Source organism: Mustela putorius, unplaced genomic scaffold (assembly GCF_011764305.1).
Source record: "Mustela putorius furo isolate JIRA1106 unplaced genomic scaffold, ASM1176430v1.1 tig00003836_pilon_pilon_pilon, whole genome shotgun sequence".
NCBI lineage: Eukaryota > Metazoa > Chordata > Mammalia > Carnivora > Mustelidae > Mustela > Mustela putorius.
Genome location: NW_025421989.1, coordinates 12540964 through 12553206, shown reverse-complemented (window position 1 = coordinate 12553206; position 12243 = coordinate 12540964). Strand labels below are relative to the sequence as shown.

The following is a 12243-nucleotide window of genomic DNA, read 5'->3' as shown; positions in this document are numbered from 1 at the left end:
ATAAAGATAATCTTAAAAAAAAAAAAGGCACATTTTTTACTTCTAGCGCTTGGTGCTTGCTGGCGAGTGGATACCCTGAAATCAGGCGGTTGAGCAGCAATGCCTGCTTTAATGATTCTGTTCTTGAGCCCCGTGGTTTACTTCATTGTCCTACTTCTGGCCCCTGGCACAGAGGAAAGAAAAATCAGCAAACCCGCTCATTTGCCTTAGAAATGAGTAAATTCAAGCCCAGTCTTTTCGTGCCATTTGGAGGTGTCGTCAGAGTTTGGGGCAGCCAGCGCCAGACAGAAAGGACAGCCGCCAGGTTAGAAACAGACCCACCCCAGGTTTGCGGGGTAAGACAGGGCAGGGAATGACCTGGGACGAGAAACAATTCTGAAAATCATGCAATTGGCAGTTTTTGTGATTTCTTTATGTTTCGATGACTTTTTAAGAGATACCGTGTCAGGGACGCCTGGGTGGCTCAGTTGGTTAAGCAGCTGCCTTCGGCTCAGGTCATGATCCCAGCGTCCTGGGATCGAGTCCCACATCGGGCTCCTTGCTTGGCAGGGAGCCTGCTTCTCCCTCTGCCTCTGCCTGCCACTCTGTCTGCCTGTGCTTGCTCTCGCTTCTCTCTCTATGACAAATAAATAAAATTAAAAAATCTTTAAAAAAAAAAAAAAAAAAGAGATACCGTGTCATGAATATGTAAGACTCGTGAGCAGCAACAGCTTACATTTTTATATTGTCTTCAGAGTGCATTCAGATGTTCTCTTTTGGCCCTCATACCATCTTGGTGAGGTTGTAGGTATTGTTACTGGTTTTTTTTTTTTTTTTCTAGACTCTCAGCAGTCAAGTGAGCAGTCCGGAGGTATGCGGCTAATAAACAGTACAACCAGGGTTGTCAGGGGGAGGGTGTGGGCCCCACCTTCTTCCTCCCTGAGCTCGGAGGTCGGGAAGGAAGCAGGTGTAACGTCTTATGCCTGAGAGAATAGGCTCTCCTTGGCTCTTCTGGCCTTCTTGCTTGTGCACTCAGGGGATATGCCCCCCCCCCCACGGTGCCTGCTGGCACATTTCAGCACCCCTTAGACTTGAGCTTGTGGCCTGGGTTGGCATGATGGGGATGCTGGCCTCACCTCGAATGAGCTGTGTGCTGGGTGAGTCACCAAAACACCCCGACCCTCATTTCTTCTCCCCGAGGAAGTTGAGTGCAACTTCCAATTCCCTTTATGTCGCCCAGAACCAGGATGGATTGACGTTTGTGTAATGAGAATGCGTGGATAAGGAAGGACATATCAAGTTTTGGGGACAGTTTAAAAAAAAAAAAAAATATATATATATATATATATATATATATATATAATTTAGTTATTCCTGTGTTTTCTTTTTTGGAAACCCTTTTTTTTTTTTAAAGATTTTATTTATTTATCAGAGAGAGAGGGGGGGAGAGAGCGAGCACAGGCAGACAGAATGGCAGGCAGAGGCAGAGGGAGAAGCAGGCTCCCTGCTGAGCAAGGACCCCGATGTGGGACTCGATCCCAGGACGCTGGGATCATGACCTGAGCCGAAGGCAGCTGCTTACCAACTGAGCCACCCAGGCATCCCTTGGAAACCCTTTTGTAACAGAAGTGACTTTCCTGCTCTAAAAATTAAGTAGGGGGTATCTTGTACTTGATTTGTTTTGAGGAGCTGTTGATTCGTGTTTAACATATCTTGTCTTTTCTGCCAATTCTTTTTTTTTTTTTAAAGATTTTATTTATTTATTTGACAGGCAGAGATTACAAGTAGGCTGAGAGGCAGGCAGAGAGAGAGGAGGAAGCAGGCTCCCTACTGAGCAGAGAGCCCGATGCGGGGCTCGATCCCAGGACCCTGGGATCATGACCTGAGCCAAAGGCACAGGCTTTAACCCACTGAGCCACCCAGGCGCCCCTTTTCTGCCAATTCTTAATCCTCTTCTATCTACGCTCCATTCTCGAACCCCGCCCCCACAGCCTTTCCAGTATTTTGTCCAAAAGTCAAGGAGGAGAGTGAGGTTGTCTTTTACATTCTTGTTGACGTATTTATTGATACTCGCTCAATGTGTTTAGAGTAAATATTCGCTTCCTAACATGTCAGCAGAGGGTTTATTCAGTTGTTCCCTTTCCTCCTTAAAAAAAAAAAGAGTGGATTTTCACGTGTTATGGAATTCAGAGTTCTACTGCTATCCATCAGTAAAAAGTTGGTCAAGGCTAGGAATGGGTCAGGCATAAAACACTCACTTCCTGGCAATGTCATCTCCATAGGTCAGTAGAACTCCTGTGGAGTTGATCTACTTGCTGATTTATTTGGAACCAAGCAAGAAGAACCCCTGACCTTAGCCCATAGCTCAGGTTAAAACTACAGTTGCAGGGCTCTATCATGGAGAAAATGTACTTCTGAGGGATCCCAACATGGCAGTAGTATGTCAGCCATCGGTCCTATTCTGAGTACTACATGCGTCTCGAGGTAGTGGGGGCATCCCATAAAGCTTCTGATGTGAAAATAGCATAATTGTGCAAATAATTTCTCAAACCCTTGGGTATATGAGAGTATCTGTTGGGATGGCAAACTTTTATGCTGCTGGTCTACACTGGTGGTCTTTAGAAGATTATACATTTTAATCTAAATTGAAATGCTTTTATCAATTTTCTGAATAAGTTACTTCCAGCTTAAGATGAAAGCAGGTGATCAGCTCCTCTGACAAAAGATCACCGTGTGTGGTGGGACTAACCTCTTTCTAGAAAGTGGTAGTACAATATCCCTTAGCATTTTCTCTGAGTGGAGATTAATTACAGAACATGTTTGGAATTGTAAATAGAATAATTCTCCAGGGTTTTTTACACCTTGCTAAATTAGTTCCTTTTTTGATCTAGTGATAGATACAGCGATGCCAGTGATGATAGCTTTTCAGAGCCAAGAATAGCCGAGTTGGAAATAAGCTGAAAATAATACAGGACTTGGAATAATCAGGACTGCCTGTGAAGGTAAGATGGAATTCTCTAGTATTCTCTGTTTGTCTTCCAGACAAGCTGTTGTCCTGGGGGAGAAGGGAGAGTTTTAGGACTTGCCCTGCAGGATTTCACTCTCGAGGGATGCTCCTATTTGCCTGGCACGTGTAGCAAATAGGTGATCCCCAGGCATAGTTAGGACAGATCTGACAGCTGACCATGCTTTTGGGAAACTGGAATGCATCCGGGAAAGCTCGAAGTTAGCATGGGGAAAATGGAATGCACCTGAGGTCAGGAATAAATATGTAAGCTCACCTTAAATGTGTATCCGGAGGCTAGAGTGGTTAGAGTTGTCATAGATCAGCAAACTTGTTCTGTAAAGGGCCAAATCATAAATATTTTAGGATTTGGGGGCCGTTCAGTCTCTGTTGCAACTATTGTCCTTTGCTATTATCGGGGGAAAGCTGGCATAGACAGTATGTAAATGAATGGACATGGCTGTGTCCCAATAAAACTTCATTTACAAAAGCAGTTTGCTGAGCCCTGGTTTAGGTAATTCATGGAAAAGCAGATTTCTTTGGATTTGTATGAAATAAAATGGTATTTTATTTCTTTGGAGGGAAATGTCTGGGCTTCTGAGGGCAGCTCATTTCCCCCATGGTTCTTTCAGTCTTTCTGAGGGAGGATAGCAGCCTGGATAAGTTTATTAAATTCAAACTCAGAGCCTGATACTGCCTGGGATAACTCTAGTGTTATGGCAGGCCTCAAGGTGGATGGGCAGCTCTCTTTTCACAGGACAGCAGCTTCTGGAAAATGTGTAAAGAGTTAATGGCTCCAGTATGAGCTCTCTTCATGTCACCTAGTGGCAGGATCTTCATGTTCCCCAGGGAAAGCATATCTTTCTCGATTTCGATTTGCTTCAAACATGGAGACCTTTAGGAGCAAACCAAAATGGCGCAAAGACTAGCTTGAGGTACTTGAAAGACTTACATTATTCAGTTTCTGATATTGTTAATACTTATATTCTTCTTCTTCTTTTTAAAGGCTCTGAAGTCACTGAAACCAGGATGAAGGAACTGTCTGAGGAAATCACCACACTCTTAAAGAATCACCCTGTTTTCCACCAAACATAAATGTAAAACCTCGAAGGGGATCTAATGATAGATAGACCAGAACCAAGGGGCTACTTTCCTTTTCAGTCCAGAGGTGGCCTTTGGTTCTCACAAATTTCTGTAGCTGATTAAACTTTTCCCAGCAACCTCAAGAGGGAGAAAGCGTGTTTGTGTCTTGTCTGGCATATGGTGATGTCCCGGCCGTGAGCGAGGATCCGGGTAACTGAGCCTTCACTGTGCTGTACGAGAGGGCTGGCGGGGCACACGAGACAGTGATTTTTGAGTCAAACAGGAGTCGTTCTGTGACCTGAAGCTCAAACACTGATTCGTGTGCTGCCCAAGCTTCTTTCACTTTGTCACCATGTTTATTTTTAGTTAAAAGTAAAATTAAACAAGTCCAAGAGGCAGTGGTGGGGAAAGGAAAACCGTCCCAGGCAGGCAGAATGCAATGGGGCCTAAAAATATATGTTACATATGTTATATTCATTGAGGTGGAATTCACATAACATAGAATTAACCATTTTTTATTTAATTTTATTTTTTATAATTATCCATTTTATTATTTCTTTAAAATTTTTATATATTTATTTATTTCAGAGAGACACAGGTACCTTGGCGGGGGGGCGGGCAGAGTGAGAGAGAGAAACAGGCTCCCCACTGAGCAGGGAACTGATGCCGGGCTCAGTCCCAGGACCCTGGGATCATGACCTGAGCTGAATGTAGTAGACATTTAACCAACTGAGCCACCCAGGCGTCCCTAGAATTAACCATTTTAAAAATTCTATTTATTTATTTATTTCTGTATTTTATTTATTTTTAATTAGCATGTAATGTATTTGTTTCAGGGGTGCAGGTCTGTGAATCATCCGGCTTACACAATTCACAGCACTCACCACAGCACAGACCCTCCCCAGTGTCCATCCCCCAGCACCCCCATCCCTCCCACCTCCTCCCTCCAGCAGCCCTCAGTTTGTTTCTCAAGATTAAGAGTCTCTTATGGTTTGTCTCCCCTCTCTGTTTTCATCTTGTTTCATTTTTCTCTCCCTTCCCCCATGATCCTCTGCCTTGTTTCTCAAATTCCTCCTATCAGTGAGATCATATGATAATTGTCTTTCTGTGGTTGACTTATTTTGCTCAGCATAATACCCTCTAGTTCCATCCACATCATGGCAAATGGCAAGATTTCGTTTCTTTTGATGGCTGCATAGTATTCCATTATATACATATATACACCACATCTTCTTTATCCATTCAGCCTGATGCGAGGCTCCATCCCAGGACCCTGAGACCATGACCTGAGCTGAAGGCAGAGGCTTAACCCACTGAGCCACCCAGGTGCCCCTATTTTCAACTTTTTGAGGAACTTCCATACTGTTTTCCAGAGTGGTTGCACCAGCTTGCATTCCCACCAAGAGTGTAGGAGGGTTCACCTTTCTCCACATCCTCGCCAACATCTGTTATTTCCTGACTTGTTAATTTTAGCCATTCTGACAGGTGTGAGGTGGTATCTCACTGTTCATACAGTTGATGCTCTTCTTCTCTTAGATTTCCTGTTGAGTTCATAGGTGTTCAGAATGGTTTGATAAATATCTAGCTGAATTCCTGGGACCAGACAAAATTTAGGTCTCCTACTCGTCTGCCATCTTGGAGCCCCTCCTCCACCACTATATTATATTATATTTTATTTATTTATTTATTAAAGATTTTATTTATTTATTTGACAGACAGAGATCACAAGTAGGCAGAGAGGCAGGCAGAGAGAGAGGAAGGGAAGCAGACTCCCTGCTGAGCAGAGAGCCCGATGTGGGGCTCGATCCCAGGACCCTGAGATCATGACCTGAGCCGAAGGCAGAGGCTTTAACCCACTGAGCCACTCAGGTGCCCCTATTTTATTTATTTAAAAAAATATTTTTATTTATTTGAAAAAGAGAGAGCACAGAGGGAGAGGGAGAAGCAGGCTCCCCACTGAGCAGGAAGCCTGATGTGGGACTCCATGTCAGGACCCAGGATCATGACCTGAGCTGTAGGCAGACACTTAACAGAATGAACCACCAGGCATCCTAAGAATTAAGCATTTTAAAGGTGCATCAGGTATGTTTACATCATTGTCATCATTGTGGGACCAGCACCAATCTCTAGTCTGCTTCCTGATGCCCCACTGAATGTGCTTGAGAGGACAGTTTTTGCTCACATCTGAGCTTCCGCTTCCCAACCCTAACTTAAATTTTTTAACTGCTCAGTTAATTTTTTTGAGTGTGGTTGTCTTTAGCCTTTTAACATTTTCCACTTCATGCTGAAAGGTGATACAGCGTTATTTTGTAAGACGCTACAGAAAATTCATCTACCAAACCGAGCAGAAGTGAAATGCATAATTATGGTAAACAAAAATATTAAAGAGCTTTAGGGTTCCACTTGTGAAAATTATAACTTAGAGATCACAAGAGCTCCAGATGAAAAGCCCACAAGGTATCTTAAAAGCTGGAATAGGCCTCATAGAGAGAGGGACTTAAGCACTGGGCTCAAACTTTAACATCACAAAGGGGTAGTCTGGCTTAAATGGAAGTTTTTGATTGTGATGATTATGATTCCTAAAGTCACTTACATCAGAATGCTTTCACTGTGGGCTAACTGTGGGTGCATGTAAATAGGATGAGAATAAGGACACTTAAAAACAATAAAGGAGCTCTTTTGTTGTTACTACAGGAGATTTTTCTCTTTTAGAGACACCCCTTGAACTTGGAACCCATTGAAGGCTTAATGGTACTAGAATGGCTGCTCAGGATAGTGGAGCAGCCGTGGGACATGAACACATAGAAAGTTATTATAAATCATTCATTCGAGAAATGTATCTGAGCCCTCAGCAGGAGCCACAAATGGTATCAGGTGCTGGGAAAATCAAAGGGGAGCAAAATTTGCCCTTGTGGGTGTCCTCGGTAGGCTGCCCCAAGATGAGTTAAAAGTCATCAAAACCCAAAAGCTCTCTGCCTCCCCTTCAACTGCCTAATTTCACATTGGAAAGGAGAGCCTGTACTGGGAAGAAAGCTATTAACAGAGACTCCCCTGTATCTAAAAACCTTATCTGCATAATAGGGCAAATTTGTTTTTCAAAATGTCTCTTTTTGCTTTCCTGCTAATGATCTCTCTTCACTTTGTGCCCTCAGACCCCCTCCACCTCTCCCTAGCTCCTATAAACTTCTGTGTTGCCTCCTTATCTTTGGAATTTCCACGTCTGTGTGGCTTCCCCTTAAGTATGCGATTAAATTTGATTTTCTCCTGTTAATCTGTCTCGTGTCAATTTGATTCTTAGTCCGGCTAGAAGGACATTGAAGGGCAGAGGAAGGTCTTACTCCCCAATACCCCCCAAATTAGTCTCTTTGGTATAAGAATTAGTTTAGACTAATTTTATTTTATTTTATTTTTTTATATATTTTTAAAAAGATTTTACTTATTTATTTGACAGACAGAGATTACAAGTAGGCAGAGAGGGAGGAGGAAGCAGGCTCCCCGCTGAGCAGAGAGCCCGATGTGGGGCTCGATCTCAGGACCCTGGGATCATGACCTGGGCTGAAGGCAGAGGCTTTAACCCACTGAGCCACCCAGGCGCCCCTTATTATTTTTTTTTAAAGATTTTATTTATTTATTTGACAGACAGAGATCACAAGTAGGCAGAGAAGCAGGCAGAGAGAGAGAGAGAGGAGGAAACAGGCTCCCTGCCGAGCAGAGAGCCTGATGCAGGGCTCAATCCCAGGACTCGGGGATCATGACCCAAGCTGAAGGCAGACGCCTTAACCCACAGAGCCACCCAAGTGCCCCAGTTTAGGCTGATTTTAAAGAAATAACAGACATAGGAAAAGCTCTGAAAACTGAGGAGAAGTTACCATTTGTGTACAGGAGGTACATGGGTTATTAAACTGTTCTTTTTCTCTTGTTAATCTGTTTTATTTTTTTTGTTTGTTTATTTTGTTTTTGTTTTTTTTAGTTCAGGGGGTATCTTCTATCCCAGGCTTTGGTGGAAATAGAACATGAACTTGGTGAGCTTTAGTCTTTAAGGTTCATATTCATGAGAATCTCTCAAACATGGTGGCAAAAACATGGATACCATTCAGGTTTCTCTCTGGGATGGGGCTCACTTTCCATCCTGGTAGCTTCCTTGGTACTATCTTCTCCTTTGAGAAGAAAACTAGTGAAAAGCTGGGGGATCCAGGCGGCACTGTGTGATTATATCGTTCATTTTTAAGCCTCACTGTCAAGTTTTAAACTTCCCATCTTTTCCTTGAACAAGAAATTGTTTTCAAAATAGATGTATTGCGTTGATTTGTTTTCCCTGGGGGAGACAATGCTTTCAGTGAATATGCTGAGTGTGTTCGATATTGAGGGTAAGATAAAAGCCTAAAACCTGGAGGCTGGTGTCAGTCTACCAGAAAACTACACTTTTCCACGCTGAATCACCCTCTCAAAGGGCTTCTGTGAGCTAGAGAAACCTCATCTCATGCCATAGGGGCCAAGATGTTACTACTTGTTATAATGGTCACTTCTGTAGAGAATTTAATGGCAAGAGGTTAATATCATTTGAAACTATCTAAATTTCTGGAGTTGTAATTTTTGAATTTATTTGCACATATATATGATTTATGTATTTATTTTTAGAGAGAGAGAGAGCACGAGCAGGAGGGCAGAGGGAGAGGGAGAGAGAATATCAAGCAGACTCCCCGCTGAGGAGAACCCAGTGTGGAGCTCGATCTCACAACACTGAGATCATAACCTGTGCCGAAACCAAGAGCTGGACGCTTAACCAACTGCACCATCCAGGTGCCCCCGCACAAGTATATGTTGTTTAAATGTCAAACTTGACAAGTATGAAGACTCAGAAGTAATTTTTTTTTTAAAGATTTTATGTATTTATTTGAGAGAGAGCGAGAGAGAGAGAGAGAGTGTGCACCAGCAAGCACTGAGGGACAGTGAGAAGGAGAAGCAGACGTCCAAATGAGCAGGGTGCCGAACACACGACTCGACCCAGGACCCTGAGATCATGACCTGAGCCAAAGACAGACCCTTAACCAATGGAGTCACCCAAGTGCCCTCCAGAAGTAATTTTCCACCCAGAATGTGACTTCTTTGATTCATACCAGGAAGATTTCTGATAGGATGAGAGTTATTTATTTATTTATTCATATTGACATACAACATATTATATTTTTGAGGGGTACAGGTCTGTGATTCATCAGTCTCACACAATTCACAGTACTCGCCATAGCACAGACCCACCCCAATGTCCATCACCCAGCACCCCCATCCCTCCCACCCCGTCCCCTCTAAAACCCTCAGTTTGTTTCCTAAGATTGAGTCTCTTATGGTTTGTCTCCCTCTCTGTTTTCATCTTGTTTCATTTTTCCCTCCCTTCCCCTATGATCTTCTGTCTTGTTTCTCAAATTCCTAGTATCAGTGAGATCATATGATAATTGTGTTTCTCTAATTGACTGATTTCACTTAGCATAATACTCTCTAGTTCCATCCACATCATTGCAAATGGCAAGATTTCAATTTTTGATGGCTCCATAGTATTTGTGTGTGTGTGTGTGTGAGAGAGAGAGAGAGAGAGAGAAAGAGAGAGTATCACATCCTCTTTATCCATTCATCTGTTGATGGACATCTGGGCTCTTTTCATAGTTTGGCTATTGTAGACATTGCTGCTATAAACATTGGGGTGTATGTGCCCCTTTGGATCACTACATTTGTATCTTTAGGGTAAATACCCAGTAGTGCAATTGCTGGGTCATAGGGTAGCTTTATTTTCAACTTTGTCTATTTTTAAAGATTTTATTTATTTATTTGACAGACAGAGATCACAAGTAGGCAGAAAGGCAGGTGGGGGTGGGGATGGGAATCAGGCTCCCCGCTGAGCAGAAAGCCTGATGCGGGACTCGAACTCAGCACCGTGGGATCATGACCTGAGCCGAAGGCAGAGGCTTAACCCACTGAGCCACTCAGGTGCCCCTATTTTCAAGTTTTTGAGGAACCTCCATACTGTTTTCCAGAGTGGTTGCACCAGCTTGCATTCCCACCAAGAGTGTAGGAGGGTTCCCCTTTCTCTGCAACTTTGCCAACATCTGTCGTTTCTTGACTTGTTGATTTTAGCCATTCTGATTGGTGTGAGGTAGTATATTATTGAGGTTTTTATTTGTATTTCCCTGATGTCGAGTGATGTTGAGTACTTTTTCATGTGTCTGTTGGCCATTTGGGCGTCTTCTTTGGTCTGTTCATGTCTTCTGTCCATTTCTTTCTTTCCTTCTTTCTTTTTTTTCTTAAGATTTTATTTATTTATTTGACAGACAGAAATCACAAATAGGCAGAGAAGGAGGCAGAGAGAGAGGAGGAAGCAGCCTCCCCGCAGAGCAGAGGCCCCAATATGGGGCTCGATGTGGATGGAGCTTGATCCCAGGACCCTGGGATCATGACCTGAGCCGAAGGCAGAGGCTTTAACCCACTGAGCCACCCAGGCGCCCCTTCTGTCCATTTCTTAATTGGATTATTTGTTCTTTGGGTGTTGAGTTTGATAAGTTCTGTATAGATTTTGGATACTAGCCGTTTATCTGATACGTTATCTGCAAATATCTTCTCCCATTCGGTCAGTTGTCTTTTAGTTTTGTTGACTATTCCCTTTGCTGTGCAAAAGCTTTTCATCTTGATAAAGTCCCTTCTTTCCCTTGCCTTTGGAGATGTTTCTAGGAAGAAGTTGTTGTAACTGGGGTGGAAGATGTTGCTGCCTGTGTTCTCCTCAAGGATTTTGATGGATTTCTGTCTCACATTTAGGTCCTTCATCCATTTTGAGTCTATTTTTGTGTGTGGTATAGGGCAATGGTCCAGTTTCATTCTTCTGCATGTGGCTGTTCAATTTTCCCAACACCATTTGTTGAAGAGACTGTCTTTTTTCTATTTGTCATTCTTTCCTGCTTTGTCGAAGATTAGTTGACCATAGAGTTGAGGGTCTATTTCTGGGCTCTCTATTCTGTTCCATGGATCTATGTGTCTCTTTTTGTGCCAGTACCATACTGTCTTGATGATTACCGCTTTGTAATAGAGCTTGAAGTCTGGAATTGTGATGCACCCAGCTTTGCTTTTCCTTTTCAACATTGCTCTGGCTATTCAGGGTCTTTTCTGGTTCCATACAAAATTTAGGATTATTTGTTCCATTTCTGTGAAAAGAATTGATGTTATTTTGATTAGGATTGCATTAAATGTGTTGATTGCTCTAGGTAGCATAGACATTTTAACAATATTTATTCTTTCAATCCATGAGCATGGAACATTTTTCCATTTCTTTGTGTCTTCCTCAATTTATTTCATGGGTATTCTATAGTTTTCATAGTACTCTAAAGTTATCTGTGAGTACAGATTCTTTGTCTCTTTGGTTAGATTTATTCCTAACTATCTTATGGTTTTGGGTGCAACTGTCAATGGGATTGACTCCTTAATTTCTCTTTGTTCTGTCTTGCTGTTGGTGTATAGAAATGCAACTGATTTCTATGCATTGATTTTATATCCTGTCACTTTCCTGAATTCCTGTATGAATCCTAGCAGTTTTGGGGTGGGGTCTTTTGGGTTTTCCACTTAAAGTATCATATCATCTGTGATGATTGAGAGTTTGACTTTTCCTTTGCTGATTCGGATGCCTTTTATCTCCTTTTGTTGTCTGATTGCTGAGACAGGATGAGAATTTTTCATGGCTTTTGAAACACATTTTCTTATTTTTAGATTTATTTATTTATAAGAGAGAAAGTGCCTGATCAAGGAGAGGGAAAGAAGCAGGCTCCCTGCTGAGCACAGTGGCCAACCGAGGGCTCAGTCCCAAGACCCTGAGATCATGACCTGAGCAGAAAGCAAGAGTGGGATGTTTAACTGACAGAGCCACCCAGAACTTTTGCTTTTCTGAGTGAATATCGCAACTCCATGGTTTTATCCCATACACTCGATGTTGTTTTTCTTCTGCTCTCCATTATCTTTCCTTAGTCTAAGCATAACTGTTTAACTGTTAAGAATGAAGAAGTAAAAAGCATGGTTGTACTTTATTGTTTGAAGGGGGCAGTATCTAAAGCAGGCGGTGGCAAACTATAGCCATAGGCTACGTCCCACCTAGTTTTGTTAGTAAAGTTTCACTGGCACACAGCTGCAAACACTTTTTTTTTTTT

General features: G+C 42.5%; 1 protein-coding gene across 3 annotated transcripts in view; it reads left to right on the top strand.

The window, feature by feature from the left end:
* CTPS2 (CTP synthase 2) overlaps positions 1-4209 on the top strand; it is a 100060-nt gene extending 95851 nt beyond the window's left edge. For all 3 annotated transcript variants that reach the window (XM_045089332.1, XM_045089331.1, XM_004758901.3), the window contains exons 18-19: positions 2871-2981; positions 3990-4209. In XM_045089332.1, the coding sequence (XP_044945267.1) occupies positions 2871-2940 (70 nt within the window). In that variant the 3' untranslated portion in view covers positions 2941-2981; positions 3990-4209. The remainder of the gene's footprint in view (positions 1-2870; positions 2982-3989) is intronic.
* The last annotated feature ends 8034 nt before the right edge of the window (positions 4210-12243 follow it).